Below are 21,917 nucleotides of genomic sequence, written 5' to 3'. Positions count from 1 at the left end.
AGAGAATTTAGCTGCTCTATAACCGGGACCATCGGTTCTCTTCTGTTCGGTAGTAGAGGCTATGTTGTGCTGGTTGAGTTTGATGTCAGTGACACGTCTTATGTGGTGAAGAGATGAGCAGAATGAGGGTATTGCTTCACATCCTGACAGAAGTCACACAGAGGAAATGAAGACTGTGTCAGTCAGATTCATAAAGATGATCATTTCTGTTTACAGCTGAATACCCAGAAACATCATTTGTGCACATCACTAACTTAAAGGGTTTCTCAATTCATCTGGATTTCACCGATAAATGGATTGGTTGAATAAGGCCCTTGGACTCCACTTCCAACTTTTCTTCTCTAAATTTTTAAAGGAAAAACAAAAACCTTAAGAAGCCCGGCCAGTGTGGCTTAGTGGTTGAACGTTGACCCATGCACCAAGAGTTTGCTGGTTCAATTCCCAGTCCAGGGCACATGCCCAGGTTGTGGGCCTGATTCTTGGTGGGGGGCATACGGAAGGCGGCCAGTCAGTGTTCTCTCTCATCGATGTTTCTCATTTTCTCTCTCTCTCTCTCTCTCTCTCTCTCTCTCTCTCTCTCTCTCTTCCCCTCCTTCCCTCCCTCCCTCCCCCTTCTTCTCTCTCTAAAATTTAATAAAGGGGGAAAAAATCTTAAGGGAAAAATCCCTAAAGGAAATTTACTTTTTTTTTTTTTTATATCCTCACCCGAGGACATTTTTTCATTTTTTGTTCAGGTAGAGTGGGAGGGAGAGAGACGAACAGAGAAAGAGAGAGAAACATCGATGTGAAAGGAACACATCGAGTGGCTGCCACCCGCACAACCGACCAGGGCCGGGGACAAACTGCAACCGAGGTACGTGCCCTTAGCGGGAACCGAACCCGGATCTCTCAGGACCGCAGGCCAACGCTCTAACCGCTGAGCCAAACCGGCCAGGGCAGGAAATTTACTTTAATGATTATTGACATGAAAATGGAAACATTGGGATTTTAGAGAATATTTTGTTTATATTTAGCAGTTCAGTAGACCACAGATTAGTATTCTCCTCTTACTTGAGCTTTTATATTCTATCCTTCCTGGCTCATATGGAAAGTAAATACCTCTTAAAAATTCTCGTTTCGGAGTGAGTCTCTCTTACAGGGAAAATATTTCCTAGTTAGAGCCCTTCCTTTTGCCCTTGCTCTCTATCCTGTAGCCCTGAATCTTATCATGTATCTACTTACTGCAAACATTTTACCCAGCTGCCGCTTGGTAATTCATAGCTTTGAAAATCCATTCAGAAGTTTAATTTTTTTTTTATCCACACCCGAGGACATTTTTGCATTTATCTCCAGATAGAGCTAGAGAGAAACGGGGAAGAGAGAGAAAGAACCATCAATGTGAGAAAGACACATTGATGTGAGAGAGACACATCGAGTGGCTGCCACCCACACGACCCCAACCAGGGCCGGGGACAAACTGCAACTGAATTACATGCCCTTAGCGGGAACCGAACCCAGGACTCTCCAGTCCGTAGGCCAATGCTCCAACTGAGCCAAACTGGCCAGGGCCAGAAGTTTAAGGTATTGAGGAGTATGAGGTATTAAGGAAGTTTAGAAAACCCTGTTTTCTGTTACAGTTACAGAGCATAGTTTCATTCCTTTCCCCTATTGGCATTAAGACAAATTATGGTAACAAATATGTTCTTCCTTTGCTATGAGCTCTATGTAATTATTTCCTGATTATATTATTATATACTATTACAATATTATTAGCTTGGTGGAGTTCTGTATATGGTTGATTAGAAATAAATGCATTTTTCAGAACTTGTTGACCATTCTCGGAGGGAGAGATGATAGATAATTTTGGTTATGGATGATGGTGGTGGACCTGTGTGTATATCATGGAGCATTCCAGATCACAGAGCCCAGAAACATTTCCTCTTGGGGGCATGAGGTAGCAGGATAGAAGGGTGAAACACACTGATAGAGTTGTCGACAGTATGCACTTTAGCAGCCATAGTAATGCTGGATCACAGGCATTTCTGTGCCCTGTGAAATGTGTACTATCTTGGGAATGTTACCACTTCTTGCTCTGGGTGTTTTGTAGAGGTGTTAAAAAAGAAAACACCCTCTTTCTGCCTTCCAGTTGAGGTACCCTTTGAGGAGTTGGTGTCTTGGTTAAACATGCCAAATAAACAACTCTGCGAGTCTGGTGACAGGTTCTAAAAAAGCTCTGGTATGTTTGCATTATGTTTTCTCGACATATACTTGTAACAAAGAATTGAATATACTCTTGAATTATTTTCCTTTCTGGAGTACTTGATTTATGGCATAAAACTAACTAAATATTAAGTTTTGTGTTTTTTTTTTCTAATACAAGTAGCTCTGTAAAGCTCAAAGATAAAAGGAGTTTTAAAGACTACTTTACCTACTCTGCTGTAACTCTGGTTTTAAAAGGATAAGTATTGGCAGATTATTAGAATGGACATTCAGATTTTGCTGTTTGAGAAGCTTAGTTGCCCACTAAAAGCACTGGTTCCCATAAGATTTAAATTAAAGATGTTGTGAAGTCACGGATATACCTTGTCTTCTACTTTCTCTTTCTTTGTGGCCTTCAGATCATATTTAGTGACTCAGCTAATTTTTTTACCCACCTCTTAGAAAAGTTGAATGTGTCTGTGACCAAGCACTTAAGGTTATTTCCTTTAAACCAAGTGTTTGAGATGTTTTTAGATTTATAACAGTCTTTGTTTACTGTGTAATTCAGTCCAATTGAGGAACTAGTAAAACTGCATTATCCAGACATCAAAGACAGACATGTAAGAAGAGTGTACTTATACCAGGAAACCTATTAGGTTTCTAACAAGTGGAAAGTTACCAGGTGTCCAAAAATTAACCACTCCCATGCCAGCCTTTTCTTCTTTCTTTCCTTTTTTTTTTTTTTTTGTTAGCTTTTTTAAGTCTGTTAGCATTCTGGGTTTAATATATTAGTTGCTATGTTCTTTTTATTTTATTTTATTCCTTTATTGATTTTAGAGAGAGAAAAAGGTAGAAGGAGAGAGAGAGAAACATCGATGAGAGAACATCAATTGGTTGCTTCCTTCATGCCCCCCGCCAGGGATCGGGCCTACAACCTGGACATGTGCCCTGATCAGAAATCGAACCAGTGACCTCTTGGTGCGTGGGTTGATGCTCAACCACTGGGCCACACCTACATTCTTGATTTGAGAATGTTGCTTTCTTTTTTTTTATCCTCACCCGAGGACATTTTCCCATTTTTTTGTTCAGGTAGAGTGGGAGGGAGAGAGAGGAACAGAGAGAGAGAGAGAAACATCGATGTGAAAGGAACACATCGAGTGGCTGCCACCCGCACGACCAACCAGGGCCGGGGACAAACTGCAACCGAGGTACATCCCCTTAGCGGGAACCGAACCCGGGTCTCTCCGGACCGCAGGCCGACGCTCTAACTGCTGAGCCAAACTGGCCAGGGCGAGAATGTTGCTTTCTTTAGCTTCCTTTGGATAACTGAGACACTTGAATAGAAGTTATATGCCATTTAAAAAAAATTAAATAAGCAGATGTTGAATGGATAATAAATACATTTTAGTATGGTTCAAAATTGAGCCAGTATCTTTATTTCTTGAGGTTTAAGAACAAGTTGGGCCCTGGCCAGTTTGGCTCAGCGGTTAGAGCGTTGACCTGCGGTCCGGAGAGACCCGGGTTCGGTTCCCGCTAAGGGCATGTACCTCGGTTGCAGTTTGTCCCCGGCCCTGGTTGGTCGTGCGGGTGGCAGCCACTCGATGTGTCCCTTTCACATTGATGTTTCTCTCTCTCTCTCTTCCTCTCTCTCCCTCCCACTCTATCTGTACAAAAAATGGAAAAATGTCCTCGGGTGAGTATAAAAAAAAAAAAGAACAGGTTGGGATGTGTTTTCCTGAGATTTCTGTGCAGGAAGATTTTTCGGCCCACTTTACAAAAAAATAAGTGGGCTGATTTGCCAGGTACCTGCAGCAGTCACTTGAGGTAGGACTCGTGTCACCAAGTTGCATTTCAAGATCAGTCCAGTGTGTGGCCTTGAGTCCTGCCAGTCTTCACCCTGGGATGAAGAATTGATAGAGAAGGGCCCTGTTATGGGAGTAGCACCCTTGACTTCCTGAAACCTTCATCAACATTCCCATCTGAGGCTGGCTTTTAACAACCCAGGTCTCCTCATGAGGTGAAACAAAATTGTATATGTGCACTACAGAGTAATGTGAAAAGGCACTTAGATTCTGTTCAGAGCTTTACTTTTCAGGTATTTCAGAGGATGTATGTAAGCATTCTTTATTTAGATATTCCTAAGCATCTTGTAATTTTACTTGGGTAAGCAATCCTGTAGAGGGGGTAGGGGAGGGGTTGATTTGTTTTGTCTCTCCCATGGATGCCTGCTGGAGTCTGGAACTTGGCTTCTTTTTTTTTTTCTCTTCTAATTTTTATTAATTTATTTTTGTTACAGATGTTTCTCCTTTCCCCCCCTAGACACCCACCTCCCCATCTCGCCCCCCCACCCCCCCTAGCATTGTTGTCTATGTCCATTGGTTATGCATACATGCATCTAAGTTCTGTGGTTCATCTCATCCATCCCCCCTGCCCCCCTACTCTGAGGTTTGTCAGTCTGAACCATACTCCTTTCTAAGTCTCTGGGTCTGTTTCGTTCATCAGCCAACTTTGCTTGTTATATTTCACAAATAAGTGAGATCATGTGCTGTTTGTCTTTCTGAAACTTGGCTTCTTTAGGAGCATGCCACTAAGGTGGTCTGGTGGTGATTGCTCGCAGTCATTGGCATTTCTCTTTTGAAAACGGTCACACAAATTTTACATACCACATCCAGCCATATTTTGTTTCCATAGAGGATTTGACTTTCTCGGTTATCAAAGGAAGATATGGGTGTTTGGGAAAGGTCTGTGAAGTTATCATAGGGACAACTGTGCTCCCCCATTCATTGTCCCCTTGTCTCAGTCAGAATAACTTTGGTGGTCTGGCTTCCTGTGACATTTCTTATGAGATAGGCCACAAAAAAACGTAGTAAGGTTGTGGAAATATCGGATTCCTATGAGACATGAGATTCAGAAGAAAATTGCTCTGTTTGTTAATTTTAATTCTCCTTTTTGGGAGATCTCAGGAGACTTTTCATGTGACTGCAAGTTCAGCAGTTGCAAAGTCCTATTTGCGCATCTAAGTAGATACCAGTGCAGTATAAACAGTAATAGCCAGAAGACCGTTTCTGTAGAGGCAGCCAAAGACACGTTTGACTTATTTTAGCTGGAAAGTTGCTAGAGAATTTGTGAGATATTATAACGTTGCATTACTTAATATATTCAAACTTTAGGTCCTATAAGGTGCCACTTTTCAGCCACAGTCTATGGTTCCATAACCTTCAGAAGACAACCCAAACTCTTTGAAAATGGCTTAATCTGGCCCCTGCTCACTTGCTAATGCATCTCACCCATCTCCTCCCCACACCTACTTTGTTTCAGCTGGTTACCCCTTGGGCTATGCTTTTTTTCTGGGAAGAGAGGAGTAGTTGTATATTTCATTCTCACCTGAGATGGAACTTCCTACAGAAAGATTTTTCCAAATCTAAAAGGTTGGGTTTGGAGACTTTTTAATATGCTCTAATAGTCATTCATTTATTCACTTCTTCAGTAAATATTTGTGTCAAGCACTGTGTCATAGGCTGAGGACACAGAAGTAAACAAGACAGGTAGGCCTGTTCTTACAGAGCTTATGTTCTTGTCAAGGAAACCACCCCATATTCATACCCTTCAAAAAGCTTTTTATTTGGGAATAATTACAGACTTGTAGAAAGTTACAAAAATTAAAATAGCACAAAGAAAGATCCTATATACTTTGCCCAAAATCACCTATTGTTAGTATTTTACCTCATTTGTATTCTTACTCTCTATATACACCTAGTTGTTGTTTTTTCTGAACCAGTCACATACATTATGACCTTCTCCCCTAAAATATTTCAGAGTGTATTTCCTAAGTGCGGAGCTATTCTTGGACATGAATGGTACCAACTTCATAAACATACATTGATAAACTTCTTGTATTTAATATTCTGTTACAGTCCAGTGTTGTTAATTGACCTAACAATGTCCTGTAGAGGATCTTCCCTATCCCTTCTCTAATGCAGAATTCAGTCTGGGGTCAAATAATTGCATTTAGATCCAATGTCTCTTTAGCACCCCCTAATCTGTAATGTTTACATAACCATTCTTTGTCAATTATGACATTGGTATTTTTTGAAAAGTATAAAGCAACACCTCCCCCCCCCCCCCGGTACCTTTTTTTGTTATTGTTAATCTTCACCGAGGATATTTTTCCATTGATTTTTTAAATTTTATTATCATTATTATTATTATTTTATTGTTGTTGTTAATCCTCACCTGAGGATATTTTTCCATTGATTTCTAGATAGAGTAGAAGGGGAGGGAGTGGAGAGGAAGAGAGAGACAAAGACAGAAACAAAGACATCGATTGGTTGCCTCTCATATGACCCCAACCAGGGCTGAGGATCAAACCTACAACCCAGGTACTGTGCCCTTGACCCTTTGGTCCGCAGACCAACGCTCTTAACCACTGAGCCAAACTGAGCAGGCCCCCGCCACCCCCAACAAAATCTAGCTCATTTTGTGTTGTCTGATGTTTCCTTGTGATTAGGATGAGGTAATGGATTCTAGGCCATCATGCTGCGTAGTGATGTATCCTCCCGAGGGATCACATTTGAGGACCATGATGTTCTTCTAGCCTTCTTTGGTGAAGACAGCTTTCATTACCCAGCCAAAATGTCGCCCAATTTCTCCACTGTATAATTAGTGGGGGGTTATTCTTTCCTTTATAACTAATAAGTAGTCTTTCAGAGGATATCTAAGTTCTGTACAAATACCCTGCTCCTCATCAAAATCCCTCCCCTAGATTTCGTGTTAAGTTAATGATTCTTGTCTGATCCAGTAGTAAGACCTGAAAGTTTCTCTGTTTTGCAGTGGCTTATAATTTGTTAATATACTTAATTATTTTAGTGCTCAGATGGTCCCAGATTTGACCTGTGGGAGCCCCTTTGACTAACTCCTGTGTCCTTGCGAGGCACCCTATCATTTTTTCAAGCACTTCTTTTCTTGTACAACAAGATGTTCCAGGCTTATCTTGTACCAATGCTGCCCTATTCCTGGAATCAGCCATTTTTCTGAGGAGACCTCAAACCCTTGTTTTAGCACTTAGCATACTGCTTATTATGTTTCTTCCTCTGTTAGATGACATTGTACCTCTCTGAGGACACATTGATGTCAGTTGTATTCACTCTTATGTCTTCACCCAGCATTAGGCCTGGCACATTCACTGCTGTATTTGTTGAATAAGAATATTGATTTTTGCTATAGTTCAGTGACTATAATTAGGTTCCAAAATGATGATGCTGATGGGTTTTCTTTTTTTCCCCCATGTAGGAAGAAATGTTGGCTATTTGGCGATGAGAAGTGACAAAAACTGACCTCATACTGGTATACAAACACTATGGAACCTGACACTTTTGTTGCAAGGGCAACCAGTCCCCACTGATAATGTTGGGAAGCCACTGGGTCCACTGGAAAACACTAATCTGATCTCGGAAGGCTGATTGTGGCAGGATGTGTCGACAATGATGATGGCAAGAAAGCAAGATGTCCGCATTCCCACCTATAACATCAGTGTGGTGGGATTGTCTGGGACTGAGAAGGAGAAGGGCCAGTGCGGTATTGGGAAATCTTGTCTGTGCAACCGCTTCGTGCGCCCAAGTGCTGATGAATTTCATTTGGACCATACTTCTGTCCTTAGCACCAGTGACTTCGGTGGGCGAGTGGTCAATAATGACCACTTTCTCTACTGGGGAGAAGTTAGCCGATCCCTGGAGGATTGCGTGGAATGTAAGATGCACATTGTAGAGCAGACTGAATTTATTGATGATCAGACTTTTCAACCTCATCGAAGCACGGCCCTACAGCCCTATATTAAGAGAGCTGCTGCAACAAAGCTCGCATCAGCTGAAAAACTCATGTACTTTTGCACTGACCAGCTGGGGCTGGAGCAGGACTTTGAGCAGAAACAAATGTCAGATGGAAAGCTGCTAATTGATGGTTTTCTTCTTGGTATTGATGTTAGCAGGGGCATGAATAGGAACTTTGATGACCAGCTCAAGTTTGTCTCCAATCTCTACAATCAGCTTGCAAAAACAAAAAAACCCATAGTGGTGGTCCTGACTAAGTGTGATGAGGGCGTTGAGCGGTACATTAGAGATGCACATACTTTTGCCTTAAGCAAAAAGAACCTCCAGGTTGTGGAGACCTCAGCAAGGTCCAACGTAAACGTGGACTTGGCTTTTAGCACCTTAGTGCAACTCATTGATAAAAGTCGGGGAAAGACGAAAATCATTCCTTACTTTGAAGCTCTCAAGCAGCAAAGTCAGCAGATAGCTACGGCAAAGGACAAATACGAGTGGCTGGTGAGTCGCATTGTGAAAAACCACAATGAGAATTGGCTAAGTGTCAGCCGAAAGATGCAGGCCTCTCCTGAGTACCAGGACTATGTCTACCTGGAAGGGACTCAGAAAGCCAAGAAGCTGTTTCTCCAGCACATCCATCGCCTCAAGCATGAGCATATTGAGCGCAGAAGGAAGCTGTACTTGGCAGCCCTGCCATTAGCTTTTGAAGCTCTTATACCCAATCTAGATGAAATAGACCACCTAAGCTGCATAAAAGCCAAAAAGCTCTTGGAGACCAAGCCAGAATTCTTGAAATGGTTTGTTGTGCTTGAGGAGACCCCATGGGATGCCACCAGCCACATTGACAACATGGAGAACGAACGGATTCCCTTTGACTTAATGGATACGGTTCCCGCAGAGCAGCTGTATGAGGCCCACTTAGAGAAACTACGGAACGAAAGGAAAAGAGCTGAGATGAGAAGGTCGTTTAAAGAAAACTTGGAGACCTCGCCTTTCATAACTCCTGGAAAGCCTTGGGAAGAGGCCCGTAGTTTCATCATGAATGAAGATTTCTACCAGTGGCTGGAAGAATCTGTATATATGGATATCTATGGCAGACACCAAAAGCAAATTATAGACAGAGCAAAGGAAGAGTTTCAGGAGCTGCTTGTGGAATATTCAGAATTGTTCTATGAGCTAGAGCTGGATGCAAAGCCCAGCAAGGAGAAGATGGGGGTCATTCAGGATGTTCTGGGGGAGGAACAGCGATTTAAAGCATTACAAAAGCTCCAAGCTGAGCGTGATGCCCTTATTCTGAAGCACATTCATTTTGTATACCATCCAACAAAGGAAACGTGCCCTAGCTGCCCAGCTTGTGTGGATGCTAAGATTGAACACTTGATTAGTTCTCGGTTTATCCGGCCATCTGACCGGAATCAGAAAAATTCACTTTCTGACCCCAACATTGATAGAATCAACTTGGTTATCTTGGGCAAAGATGGACTTGCCCGAGAGTTGGCCAATGAGATTCGAGCTCTTTGTACAAATGATGACAAGTATGTGATAGATGGTAAAATGTATGAGCTTTCCTTGAGGCCAATAGAAGGGAATGTCAGGCTTCCTGTGAACTCTTTCCAAACACCAACATTTCAGCCCCATGGATGTCTCTGCCTTTACAATTCAAAGGAATCTCTGTCCTATGTGGTGGAGAGTATAGAGAAAAGTAGAGAGTCCACACTTGGCAGACGAGATAATCATTTAGTTCATCTCCCCCTGACGCTAATTTTGGTTAACAAAAGAGGAGATACCAGTGGAGAGACGCTGCATAGCTTAATACAACAAGGTCAGCAGATTGCTAGCAAACTTCAGTGTGTCTTTCTGGACCCTGCTTCTGCTGGCATCAGTTACGGACGAAACATTAATGAAAAGCACATCAGTCAAGTTTTGAAAGGACTTCTGGACTCTAAGCGTAATTTAAACCTGGTCAGTTCTACTGCTAGTATCAAAGATCTGGCTGATGTTGACCTGCGAATTGTCATGTGTCTGATGTGTGGAGATCCTTTTAGTGCAGACGACATACTTTTTCCTGTCCTTCAATCCCAAACCTGTAAATCTTCCCATTGTGGGAGCAACAACTCTGTTTTACTTGAACTACCAATCGGACTACACAAGAAGCGCATTGAACTGTCTATTCTTTCATACCATTCCTCATTTAGCATCAGAAAAAGCCGGTTAGTCCATGGGTACATTGTTTTTTATTCAGCCAAACGTAAGGCCTCCTTGGCTATGTTACGTGCCTTTCTTTGTGAAGTGCAGGATATTATCCCCATTCAGCTGGTCGCACTCACTGATGGCGCTATAGATGTCCTGGACAATGACTTAAGTCGGGAACAGCTGACTGAGGGGGAGGAGATTGCTCAAGAAATTGATGGCAGGTTCACAAGCATCCCCTGTAGCCAACCCCAGCATAAACTTGAGCTCTTCCACCCATTTTTTAAAGATGTGGTGGAGAAAAAGAACATAATTGAAGCTACCCATATGTACGATAACGTTGCCGAGGCCTGTAGCACCACAGAGGAGGTGTTCAACTCTCCTCGAGCGGGCTCTCCACTCTGCAACTCAAACCTGCAGGATTCGGAAGAAGATATCGAGACCCCTTCTTACAGCTTATTTAGAGAAGATACATCACTGCCCTCCCTGTCCAAAGACCATTCTAAGCTCTCTATGGAACTGGAGGGAAATGATGGGCTGTCTTTATTCATGAGCAACTTTGAGAGTAAACTGAACAACAAAGTACCTCCGCCAGTCAAACCAAAGCCTCCTGTCCATTTTGAAATTACGAAGGGGGATCTGTCTTACTTAGACCAAGGCCATAGAGATGGACAGAGGAAGTCTGTGTCGTCTAGCACCTGGCTACCTCCAGATGGGTTTGATCCTTCTGATTATGCTGAACCCATGGATGCTGTGGTCAAGCCAAGGAATGAAGAAGAAAATATATACTCAGTGCCCCATGATAGCACTCAAGGCAAAATCATCACCATTCGGAATATTAACAAAGCCCAATCTAATGGCAGCGGGAATGGATCTGACAGTGAAATGGACACTAGCTCTCTAGAACGAGGCCGCAAAGTATCCATTGTGAGCAAGCCAGTGCTATACAGGACGAGATGCAGCCGGCTGGGGAGGTTTGCTAGTTACCGAACCAGCTTCAGTGTGGGGAGTGATGATGAGCTGGGGCCCATCCGGAAGAAAGAGGAGGACCAGGCATCCCAAGGTTATAAAGGAGACAATGCTGTCATTCCATATGAAACAGATGAAGACCCAAGGAGGAGGAATATTCTTCGCAGTCTAAGAAGGAACACTAAGGTAAGACATCTGGTTAGAAGTACATCATAGGAGTAGCTTGCACAGTTTCTCAGTGAGAGTTGATTGACGATGATGATTTTCAAGGACAGCTTATTCTGGTAAAAATCTGATGTGCTGGTAAAAATCTGGGGTGTGTGTGTGTGTGTGTGTGTGTGTGTGTGTGTGTGTACACACCTTGTGTTGCTCTGGCTGGTTTGGCTCAGCAGTTAGAGCATTGGCCCATGTATCAGTGAGTTGCGGGCTCGATTCTGGTCAAGGGCACATTCCTCGGTTGCGGTTCATCCCCGGCCTTGGTCGGGTTATGCGGGAGGCAATCAGTCGATGTGTCTCTATCTCATCAATGTTTTTCTCGTGTCTCTCTTTCTCTCTCTCCCTCCTACTGTATCTGATAATAAATAGAAAAATATTCTTGGGTGAGGAATAAAAAAGTAAGCAGTGTTTTTGATAGCTACTGCTGCCAGTTCTCAATAGTAAGGACCTTGGATAGGCAGCCGGAGTTGTCTTTGTTCAAAATGATAGTTACTTAATTACCAAAATGAGCAGATAGTGTTGAACTTGTCAGTGTCCTGACAGTTGGCCAAGCTAGTGATGCTTTGCTTGTTATTCCTTCACTTAAACACCAGAATCCAAAATTGTGTGCTTCAGTCTCACTGCTAAACAGTACATCTCTTACTTGCTCCTTTTCTCCATAAGGTCATTTTAGGTTAGGAAATTTGATAATTATTTTATTGGCACACACAAATCAGTAAAGGGTATTCAAGTATATAAATGAAAAATTAGGACCTTACCACTGCAAGTTCTAAACCTGTCCTGTATTTGCAGTGTCAGAAAGGGGCAGGGCAGTATTATTGTGTTCTGTTCCCCTCCCACTCTGAGCTGAATATTAATAAATGTTGTAAGCATTCTTTTCCTGTCTGATTTCCCCTGGTTTGTTTTTCCACTTGGATTCCTTTATCTGCTTCTAGTATTTTGTTCTCCAAAGGTTTGTAGTAGACAGACCCATTGAAGGCAAGAAGCCAGTAAGTAGCCTGACCTGCCTCCCAGTATTTCTCCTTAAGCTCTCCTGTTTAATGATACTGGGATCCAAACATTTTGTCTTCTTCCTCCTCCACTCTCAGTGTTAACCAGAATAGCTTATCTAAATGCTGTCTTCTAATTTGTGGGGGTGTTTGCACATCTGGGAATTAGGAAGGTGGCATAATAGCACACTGGGAATTATAACTGTTTTTCTGACTTCTATTTTTAATACCTGTTGAAAATAATGCTTTTAAAATACATTCCCAAACAAGCCATGCTTTAAACTTGAAAGAGCACACGCTGTGTAGGCTCAGCAGAAAACCTCTGGATAAAGTGAGCCTCTGAGATAGCTGCATCCGTGCTGGTAATGAGCACTTTTTACCTAAGAACTTCTTTACTCTGGATTGCTGGGTCAGCATGCAAGAAGTGATTGACTTCCCATCTATCTTAGTTATGTGTGCCACACCTCTTCAAGTTAAATAAAAATGATACCTCTGGCCCAAGAGCAGTAGCGTGCCAGAAGTCAATTTAGGAGTATCCTTTGGAAAGAGTGAGTAAAAGGTGAAATTGTCTTTTCCTGTCTTGGAAAATGGTGCTTTGAAATGAGTGTATCTGCTTTGTCGTCTTAATGCAGAGATAAGCAAAGCCTTGATCCTCTTCCTGGTTGGAGCAAACCTCCAATTAAAATTGCTGCCATTAATGCAGACTGACACTTGTTTTACTGGAAAAGCAAGATACCATGGGCCAGAGAATGCTACGCCAGCCCCTACATGGGGGATTTGGCCTTTGATTTTTATTAGCATGACAAAGCAATAAGTATTTATTTGAAGTGAGTGGGGGAGCCAGTTGGTAATGGAAAACACAGTGCCTCCTGCATGCTAGGCATCACTGAGGAAATGGCACAGATCCTTCTTGCCTAGACCTATGCCCCCAGCTGAGGCAGCAAGACCTACACAGATGGTGAAAATAGGTGGTCTGCCTTGGTGGAGTGGGGTGCTGTGTTGGAGCAGAGCGGAAATCTGTTGGGGGTGGTTAAGGTAGTGTAGTTTGTGATTAGGAGCTCAGGCTTTGGGAAGGGGTATGCTAAATCCCAGCTCCTCCACTTCCTCACTGGGGCACATGATTGACCTCTCCACATCCCTTCTGCAAAAGGGGAGAATGTAGGTAGTAGCAAATTACTCATATGGTTGAGGGGAATGGAATGAGCTTATGCACGGAAAACACTGAGCATACTGCATACTGAATAAGCATTAGTTATGATATTATTTAGCTAGACCTTGAATGAGGTATGAAAAGGCTAGACGGTGAAAAAAAAATGCAGGTTGTATTCAAAGAAAATGGTCTGGTGTAGCTGTGGGCTTGGGGGGGACCAACATTGTTCCTTCCTTTTGTATAAGTTTTAACCCTATGTGTTACTTAGCTACTTTCTTAGCACTTACCCTAGCAACAGCCCCAACAACAAAGAAAGCTATGCTCTGGGTACCAAGTGATGTGGAGAGAAATTGCTCAGCCTCTTGGCTCATTTGCTAGATTAGCTCTTTACTGTAAAATTGGACTTGGTGTGAGGGACTCACTTTCATTTCTACTAATGAAAGTGCAGACTGTAGAGCTGACTCTGATTCTGGGTCCTTTTCCCAGCTGAACCATTTAGCAACCCACCCTCATAGTGGGAGCCTTCCACACACAGCTGAATGAAATTGAAAATCTACGATTGCACTTCAGTGGGATCTATGAATAGATGCTTTGTCTGTAAAGAGTTGTTGTTGCACATGGTCTCTGTCTCCCAGTGCCATGTGTTTGCAAAGGGGAGATCAGGACTGGCAGGGTCTTATTTTAAAGCCAAAAAACAGGCTGGGAGCCTTGCTCTACAAAGTATGCCTTTTGGGCAACCTCGAATTGCTGAATTTAGTTTGTTTGACCATGGATAAAGAGAAACCATTATTGGTAATTTACCCTTCTATCTTATGTGCTTTTATTTTTGTGTTAAAAAACAAAAAAACAAAACAGAATGATAAAGAAAATCTTTCACTCACTGGAGCCTACCTCATGACAAGACAACCTATTGAAAAGCAAACCAATTCAATCACGCATTGTTTGGTCTATAAGGCACCAAGTAGTCAGTTTGACAGTTTGTGTCCCCCCAGTGAATTGGCTTATTTTATTGGATTCAGTGAATTGGCTGGTTGTTGTGGCTTTGTGTGGACACAGCTCTCATTTTGTAAGGCCTAGAACGGAGTTAAAGTTTCTAGTGTGAATAAAAACCAGCTGGGGAATTGGGCTGCTCCCTCCCTAGGGAGGGATGTTGCATTTTGACAGACAGGCTGAATGGTATGAAATATGATCTCCTTGACCTGCTCAGGAAAGACTCAGTGTGTGCTTCCAAAAGGCTAGTCCTACTCAATGAGCTATGAGGACAAATAAATACCTTGGTCTTAAAAATGGGGTGAGGGCATTGACTTGACCTTAGGTTTTCTGATTCCTGAACGAATTTTATCTTTTAAAAGCAATACTTTTGCTCCAAAGCTCATGTTTATTCATTCTTTTAGGAAGGAAACAATTCAGTCTTAGGCATTTAGTGAGCACTTGTGTTTGTCTAGTTCAGGTCACAGGGATGATGGATGTTAAACATGTACTTACATGCATTTTGAATGTTACCACAGGGGAGGTACAGGGTACTGTGGAATTGTGTATCAACGAGTTTTTTTTTTTTTATATCCTCACCTGAGGACACTTTTTCGATATTTTGTTCAGATAGAGTGGGAGGGGAAGAGAGAGAGAGAAACATCGACGTGAAAGGGACACATCAAGTGGTTGCCACCCACACAACCCAACCAGGGTCGGGGACAAACTGCAACCGAAGTACATGCCCTTAGCGGGAACTAAACCCAGGTCTCTCCGGACCACAGCCAATGCTCTAACTGCTGAGCCAAACCAGCCAGGGCTATCAAGGAGTTTTAACCTCAACTAGGATATCTGGGAAAACTCCCCAAAGAAATGATACATAAAGCTGAGACTTACAGAGTGAGGCAGGCAAATTCAGTGAAGATAGAGGTTTCATTGGGGGAGCTTTCAAGAAAACAGTATGGAACTTGGAGCTGCAAAAACATGGCACATTCAAAAAGTTAAAAGAAACCTAGAGTGGCTACTGCAAAAAGTGAGGTAGAACCAGGCCAAATAACAGGGCTGTGTATACCATGTGTAGGGTTTTGTACTTTGCTACCTTTATTAAATACCTACCTATTGGGTGCCAAGTACAGTACCAGGCATTTCCATACCACTTTTCATCTATTTCTCTTATCAGTGATTTTTAAAATGTTGGGTTTTAGAGATGAGAAAACAGGCTCAGAGAGATTAACCCTGTCCAAGTTAGTGTAGTTACTAAGTGGAGGAGCTGAGATTTTTAAAGCCTAGTCCTCTAACTTCCACTTTTGGTGGGCTTTTAGAATCCAGTCTACTAGAAAGACAGTAATATTCAGTAGCCAGGCACACACTTGGACCACTCAGTCCAGTCAGTTTGTTCCTTTCAGACAAATTATGTGGAAAAAAAAATCCATTTCCCCACACTGCCTCTTAAAAACAGCATAGTGCTGTTTGTTTCTAGCTTTGGAGTCTAGTTGAGTAGAGGACAAAAAGGCATGGAGACACTGAAATAGCAACTGGAACTTTGAGAAATTGTTTTGAAGTAGTGTCATTCGTTTCTAAGTTTATTTTAAGCCCAAAGCACTGCTGTAGTGTGTTTTTGGTGACAAAAATAGACTATCTTTAACTATCTGCCTTAGCTTACAGCACACCTGCCCTTAAAAAATATATATTACAATAGGCAACCCAAATCTATCTTCAAAGAACAGGGAATTGCTCTGATCTTCACTGAGCCAGTTTGTTCTCCTCCAACTCCTAGTGATACTGAAATATATTTGTAAGGACCCAGATTATTTCAGCTCAAGTCGGGAATCAACTTCACTTTCATAGAGAAAGGCCTTCTGAATGTGTTTTCTCTAGTGCTGGAGAAGAGGCAAGCAGGTAAAAACTAATGTATAGCTCTGGAAAGTCTACATTCAGTGAGTGCTGAGTCAAGAAGGATGTTTATAAAAACTTTTCTGTGCCTTGGCCAGTGTAGCTTGGTTGGTTGAGCGTTGTCCTGTGCACCAAAGGGTCACTGATTTGATTCCTTGTTAGAGCATATGCCTGGGTTGGGATGCATGCAGGAGGCAACCGATCAATATCAATGTTTGTCTCTATTTGCCTCTCCCTTCCTCTCTCTCTGAAATCAATAAAAACATATTTTTTAACAAAAAAAAAAAACTTCTCTGGAACTAGTAGACACCCCCCACACACTTAGCCCCCTATTATATTGGTCATTCAGTCTGAAACAGCAATAAGGATTGACCCAGATTTGCTAGACATTATGCCTTTAATAGAGCAAAAAGCTGTGGTCTCATTTTATTTGTGGTCCCTAAGGGTATGACCTGACTTTCTTTATTTTCCCATCATGGGAGAGGATTAGGGATGCTAGGAAAGCTGAGACTTTGTGCTACTTCCTGTTCCCTCCCTAAAAAAAGATGCCCTGAGATGGTAAGTGACTTGGTCATAGTACTGACTGCCAGCTTGAAGGAGACAAGACTAAGCATTTGTGCTTTCATAATAGACTTTGCCAGTAAGAACAAATCCACCCTCACGTTTTCTCTTAAACTTGGGCTTCGATTTTATCAGAGCCAGAAGGGGGAGCGCCAGTTAACCAAGAATATATTTGGGGCATGAGCAAGTAGCTTCAATGAAAAGGTCTTTTTGAAGCTCTGTTGGAATTGTGAAGGAATTGTTGCCGATCAGAAAGCTGTATGTTGAATATGGAATGTAAGAAAGTGCTCTGAGGAAATCTGTAGTGACATAGTTGATGGAATCTTTTGGTTTTTCTATCGTACCAGCTACAGTTAGTCCAGGGCGTGCCATCACACAACTTGGCAAACCATATTACCATCCATGTGACCTTCTAGGCTTTGCTTGTATGAGTTTCACTCTGGAGAGGGAGAGTTGTCCCCATTCAAAGGACACTGTCCCTGTTCCAGACTATATTATTTATATGTCGTTCCTCCTTTAATTAAAAAAAAAGAAGAAGAATCCAACAGCCTGGATTCTAGGTTGTTTTTCTTTAATTTATTGATTTTAGAGAGAGAGGAAGGGAGAGAGATATAGAAACATCCATGAGAGAGAACATTGATTGGCTGCCTCCTGCATGCCCCCTACTGGGGATTTGGCCTACAACCTGAGCATGTGCCCTGACCGGAAATTGAATTGGCAACCTCTTGGTGCATGGGTCAGTGCTCAACCACTGAGCCACACCAGCTGAGCTGGATTCTGTTTTTTATACCAGCCATTTAAAATACTGTTCTAGGTGGTACGCAACTCTAATGACCATATTTTCTGACCCTAAAACCTGGATAAGTAATTTCAAATGTATGAGGGTATTCATGGAGACCAGGAGAGAATATTAGAAGTTGACAGTTTAGCATCACTACATGCTGTACATGCTGCTCCCGCAGAAGATAGAATATTCTTTATCCAGGGTGGCTGACCTCTCCATTGGTGCCAGGGGAGACTTTTATTTGTGGCTCAGTTGATACTTACTTGTCTAATATCTAGATCAGCTTTGTTTAATATGAATATACGTTTTTCTCTTACCAATTAGATTGTAAGTTCATTGAGGGTGAGAGATGACTTTGGTCCTAGTATTATCTCTGCTGTTAGTTTGCTATGTGACCTTAGTCATAATTCATTAAAAAAGAAAAATGCCAGTATTCTTGCCCTTTAGGAACTTAACCCAGTAGGAAAATAGCTGTTTGTATACATAAATGACTGTTTCTGCTTGGTGCCCACAGAGTCATACAGGAAATTGATTATCTGTGATACAGTACTGTCTGTATGAACAAGACCTTCTGAGCCTCACTTCTTCACATCCTAGTGAGAGCAGCACAGTGTTAGAAGAAGAAAAAAACCTCTGTACCCACAGAGATAGTTCTCATCTAAACGAAAAACTATCAAGAGACATTGGCCCTGTACATTATTGGAAACTGGTTTTGTTCAGGGAATTAAATGCTTACTACACGCCAATTGTGTAGTTCGATAGACGGGTCCCTTCTCCAGCCTGTTTGTTATTCCTGGGCTCGCATTCTAATCCTTTTCTTGCCACTCTGGACATGGAGGGGATATGGAGTGGGCTTACCATCCCATAGGCAGGTGACAGACATCTTCCCACTCTGGCAAAGTTAGGACTTTCCCCTTAATGCTCTTTTCTCATTTCAGAAAAGCCAAGAGACTAGAGGCAAATTCCAATCCCCACTTCTTTACAGTACACTACCATAAACTAGTGGTTCATTTCTATTTCCTTTGCTACCCAGTTAATATCAAGACTAAAAATCAGTCACAATGTTCTTAAGGAAACTGAAGTAAAGAACAATGGACTGTTATTCATCCAAAAAATATTTATCCAAAAAGACAAGGTGAGGATGATTCAAGCTGACCCAGTTCTTCATTTATGTCAGTGGCATTTCATCGTGGAGCTAGTTCATGTAAGGAGAAGAACCACAGGACTTTGGCATTCGTCAATCACTGGTCTCTGCATCCTGGCACTCTCGGTGCTGGGCATGAGTCTCTCTGGGCCTCTGTGTTCTCATCTGTAAAATGAGGCTAATAACCCTTACCTTGAAAGCTGGTTGTGAAGTTTCAGTTAATTGAGCAGAGCACCTAGCACAGTGTTCTGCACATGACCACTCCCAATTACACTATTATTTTCTGGTTTTAACTTAGTTAAACTCTAAACATGGAGACACAGATGTGTAAATTGTTCTCAGGGCTTGGTTTCCTCTGGCTAGATGGTTTTTTCAATTCAGCCTGCTAAGTTAGTGCCCCCAAAAGAAGATGGATGTTAGGATGCTGTTACTTTCTCCTCTCCAAGGACCTGCTGCTGAGGGCTCTAGTGACTGCTAATGAGTGACACATGTCTGATCAGGGACTTAGACATCTGGCAGGCCACTCAGAAGAATGGCATTTCCATCTGATGTTTGTCCAGTAACTCTTTAGATACCTGATGTGGTACTTGTTGTATCAGCAGTCTGGCCCAACTCTTGGCATGCACCCCAAGGTCTGGTTTACTTAGTAGGAATGTTTAGAATTAGTTGCACAAAAATTCTTTTCTTTATTTTGTGACACCGTACAGAGCCTTTAGTTATTTCAAGGGGATATTTAACAGTCTATAAACCAGTTTGTTTGAGAGAGAGAGAGAATCCATATCACTCACCAAGGGGAATTGACTCTGTTTCTAAAGCTTACTCTCTGTTTCTGTATTTGTAAGTTGAAATGTTAAACTAGATCTCAGACGTTTCAAGGTGACAGGGCTATGAGTAGTTGTCTGATTTAAAAGCCTTCCATCAATGGCAGAATCTCCTTGACAACAAGTATGGCAGGTAGTTGAATACTTGCACAGCAGTCTCATCCTTTTTAAAAGAGCTGGGTTTTTTGTTATTGTTGTTTAATTTCTCTTTATATTGGCCAAAACTGCCTTTCTGTGTATTCCTCTTACCTCTCCTAACATGACCCTTTGAAATTATATGAAATAATCTGTTCTCCTTCTATGAGATAGTCCTACAGCTTTTTGATTGTTTTTTTTGTTTTGTTTTGTTTTGTTTTGTTTTAATCCTCACTCAAGGATATTTTTCCATTTATCTTCAGATAAAGTGGGAGGGGGAGAGAGAGGGAAGCATCAATGTGAGAGAGACACATCGATTGGCTGCCTCCCACACAACCCTGACCAGGGCTGGGGACTGAACCACAACCGAGGTATGTGCCCTTGATCGGAATTGAACCCGCGACTCTTGTTTCACGGGCTGATACTCTAACTGCTGAGCCAAACCGGCCAGGGCCCTGCAGCTATTTTAAATAGTTGTCATGGTGCCCCAGTTTTCCCTTCCTCCACAGTTCATGCTCATAAACGTTATTGATATATTTGCTCCAAAATTATTCAGTCCCTTTATTTTGAGGCACACATGAGGAAAAAAGGATCTAAACAAATGGGAACTTTTTTAAAACCTCTGAAAATTTGGCCTTTGATAAAAGGGGGTAACCAAATAGGATAAAGGTAAATGGACCCAGGTGTATCTCCGGCAATTCAATTCATTTCCAAGTTAATAAGACCAATTTAGAAAGGCAGATTTACTTACAAATGTGCACAACTTATAAATTTAAAAGTTTTTAGGGGTCTCTGCATAAAATTCACTAGACTAGCTTTTAAGTTGGAGTCAATTATTCCCTTTCCTTATCCTGGCCATTCTCATTCCTTTTGGTACCCTTTATGTGGGTACATATCATTTCCTGTTTAATCTGAAATTCTTTGAGGACTTCCTGTGCAAACAAAAAGGAAAAAAGAAAAAGAAAAAGAGCAGCTGAGAATAAAATATGTAAAAAGAAGGAACAAGCCCATTTTAGGCCACTGACTGACATTACCTGAAGTGGCAACCCAGATATAAAGATAGTCCAATCTTCATGGAGCCTGCTAACTGCTAACTTATTCAGTATGGAGGACTAATGCAATGTGAATGGATCCTGGGGTCCCAGCAAAGAGCCACACACTCCACAATGCCTGGCCCTGACCCTGGCCCACTGCAGTGTGCCCACTCTTTGTGAGACCAGTGACATATCCTCTTAGGTTGCAGGGAGTGGCTGGCGCTATCTCCCTTTATAGACTGCCTGGGGCAAGCAGGGTGTGACCAAACTTCTTACAAAGAAGTAAGGAAAAACAAATTGATGATTTATGATGTATCTTTACATGAAATAACCAGTCTAGACTGTCTTTCTAGCATCTTCTACTTATATGAAGTACAACATAAAGAATTTAAGGTTTGGAATCTAATAAACCTGGATTTGAATCCTGACAGACAAGTTCTGTGACTTTGGTCAAGTGACAAAGCATCTGAGGGACAGCACCATGCTCAAAAGATGGTTGTGAGCAGCACCCTGCCCATAAGAGGGTGAAATGATATGATGGACAGGAAGTGGCTCAGCACCTAGTATGTAGTAATCGTCTAATAATGTGAGCTCTTCTAAAGAAAAGACAGGCTGAGTGTTTCTATCATTACATCTGTTTGGAGCCGGATAACAATGAATCAAGCAATGCTTTCCCCATACCATTTAGCTTGTTAGTTCTAAAATCTTAATGTACAAAGAAGACTATCAGGATTTCCACGTCATTGTTTTTATCAATCCTAATTTGGCAGAATTTGCCTTTCAAAACTAACAGCAGCACTGTTCTTCAGTAAAACTGAGGCTTCCAAATCAACTGGTGTTAAGAAATTTAAAAAATGGAACTTTTGCCCTGGCCGATTTGTCTCAGCGGTTGGAGCATCGGCCCGCAGATCAGAGAGTTCCGGGTTCAGTTCCCGCTAAGGGCATGTACCTCTTTTGCAGTTTGTCCCTGGCCCCGGTTGGGGTTGTGAGGGTGGCAGCCAGTCCATGTGTCTCTCTCACATCTATGTTTCTCTCTCTCTCTTCCTCCCACTCTCCCTCCCACTC

The 21,917-nt window shown here is 42.1% G+C and overlaps 1 protein-coding gene across 2 annotated transcripts in view; it reads left to right on the top strand.

Annotated features, from left to right (window-relative positions):
• ARHGAP35 (Rho GTPase activating protein 35) overlaps nt 1–21,917 on the top strand; it is a 141,973-nt gene that overhangs the window by 48,826 nt on the left and 71,230 nt on the right. For both annotated transcript variants that reach the window (XM_036274325.1, XM_036274326.1), the window contains exon 2: nt 7,468–11,342. In XM_036274325.1, the coding sequence (XP_036130218.1) occupies nt 7,659–11,342 (3,684 nt within the window). In that variant the 5' untranslated portion in view covers nt 7,468–7,658. The remainder of the gene's footprint in view (nt 1–7,467; nt 11,343–21,917) is intronic.

Source organism: Molossus molossus, unplaced genomic scaffold (genome assembly GCF_014108415.1).
Source record: "Molossus molossus isolate mMolMol1 unplaced genomic scaffold, mMolMol1.p scaffold_m16_p_21, whole genome shotgun sequence".
NCBI lineage: Eukaryota > Metazoa > Chordata > Mammalia > Chiroptera > Molossidae > Molossus > Molossus molossus.
Note: the sequence above shows the minus strand (reverse complement) of the source record. Positions and strands in the feature narration are given on the sequence as shown.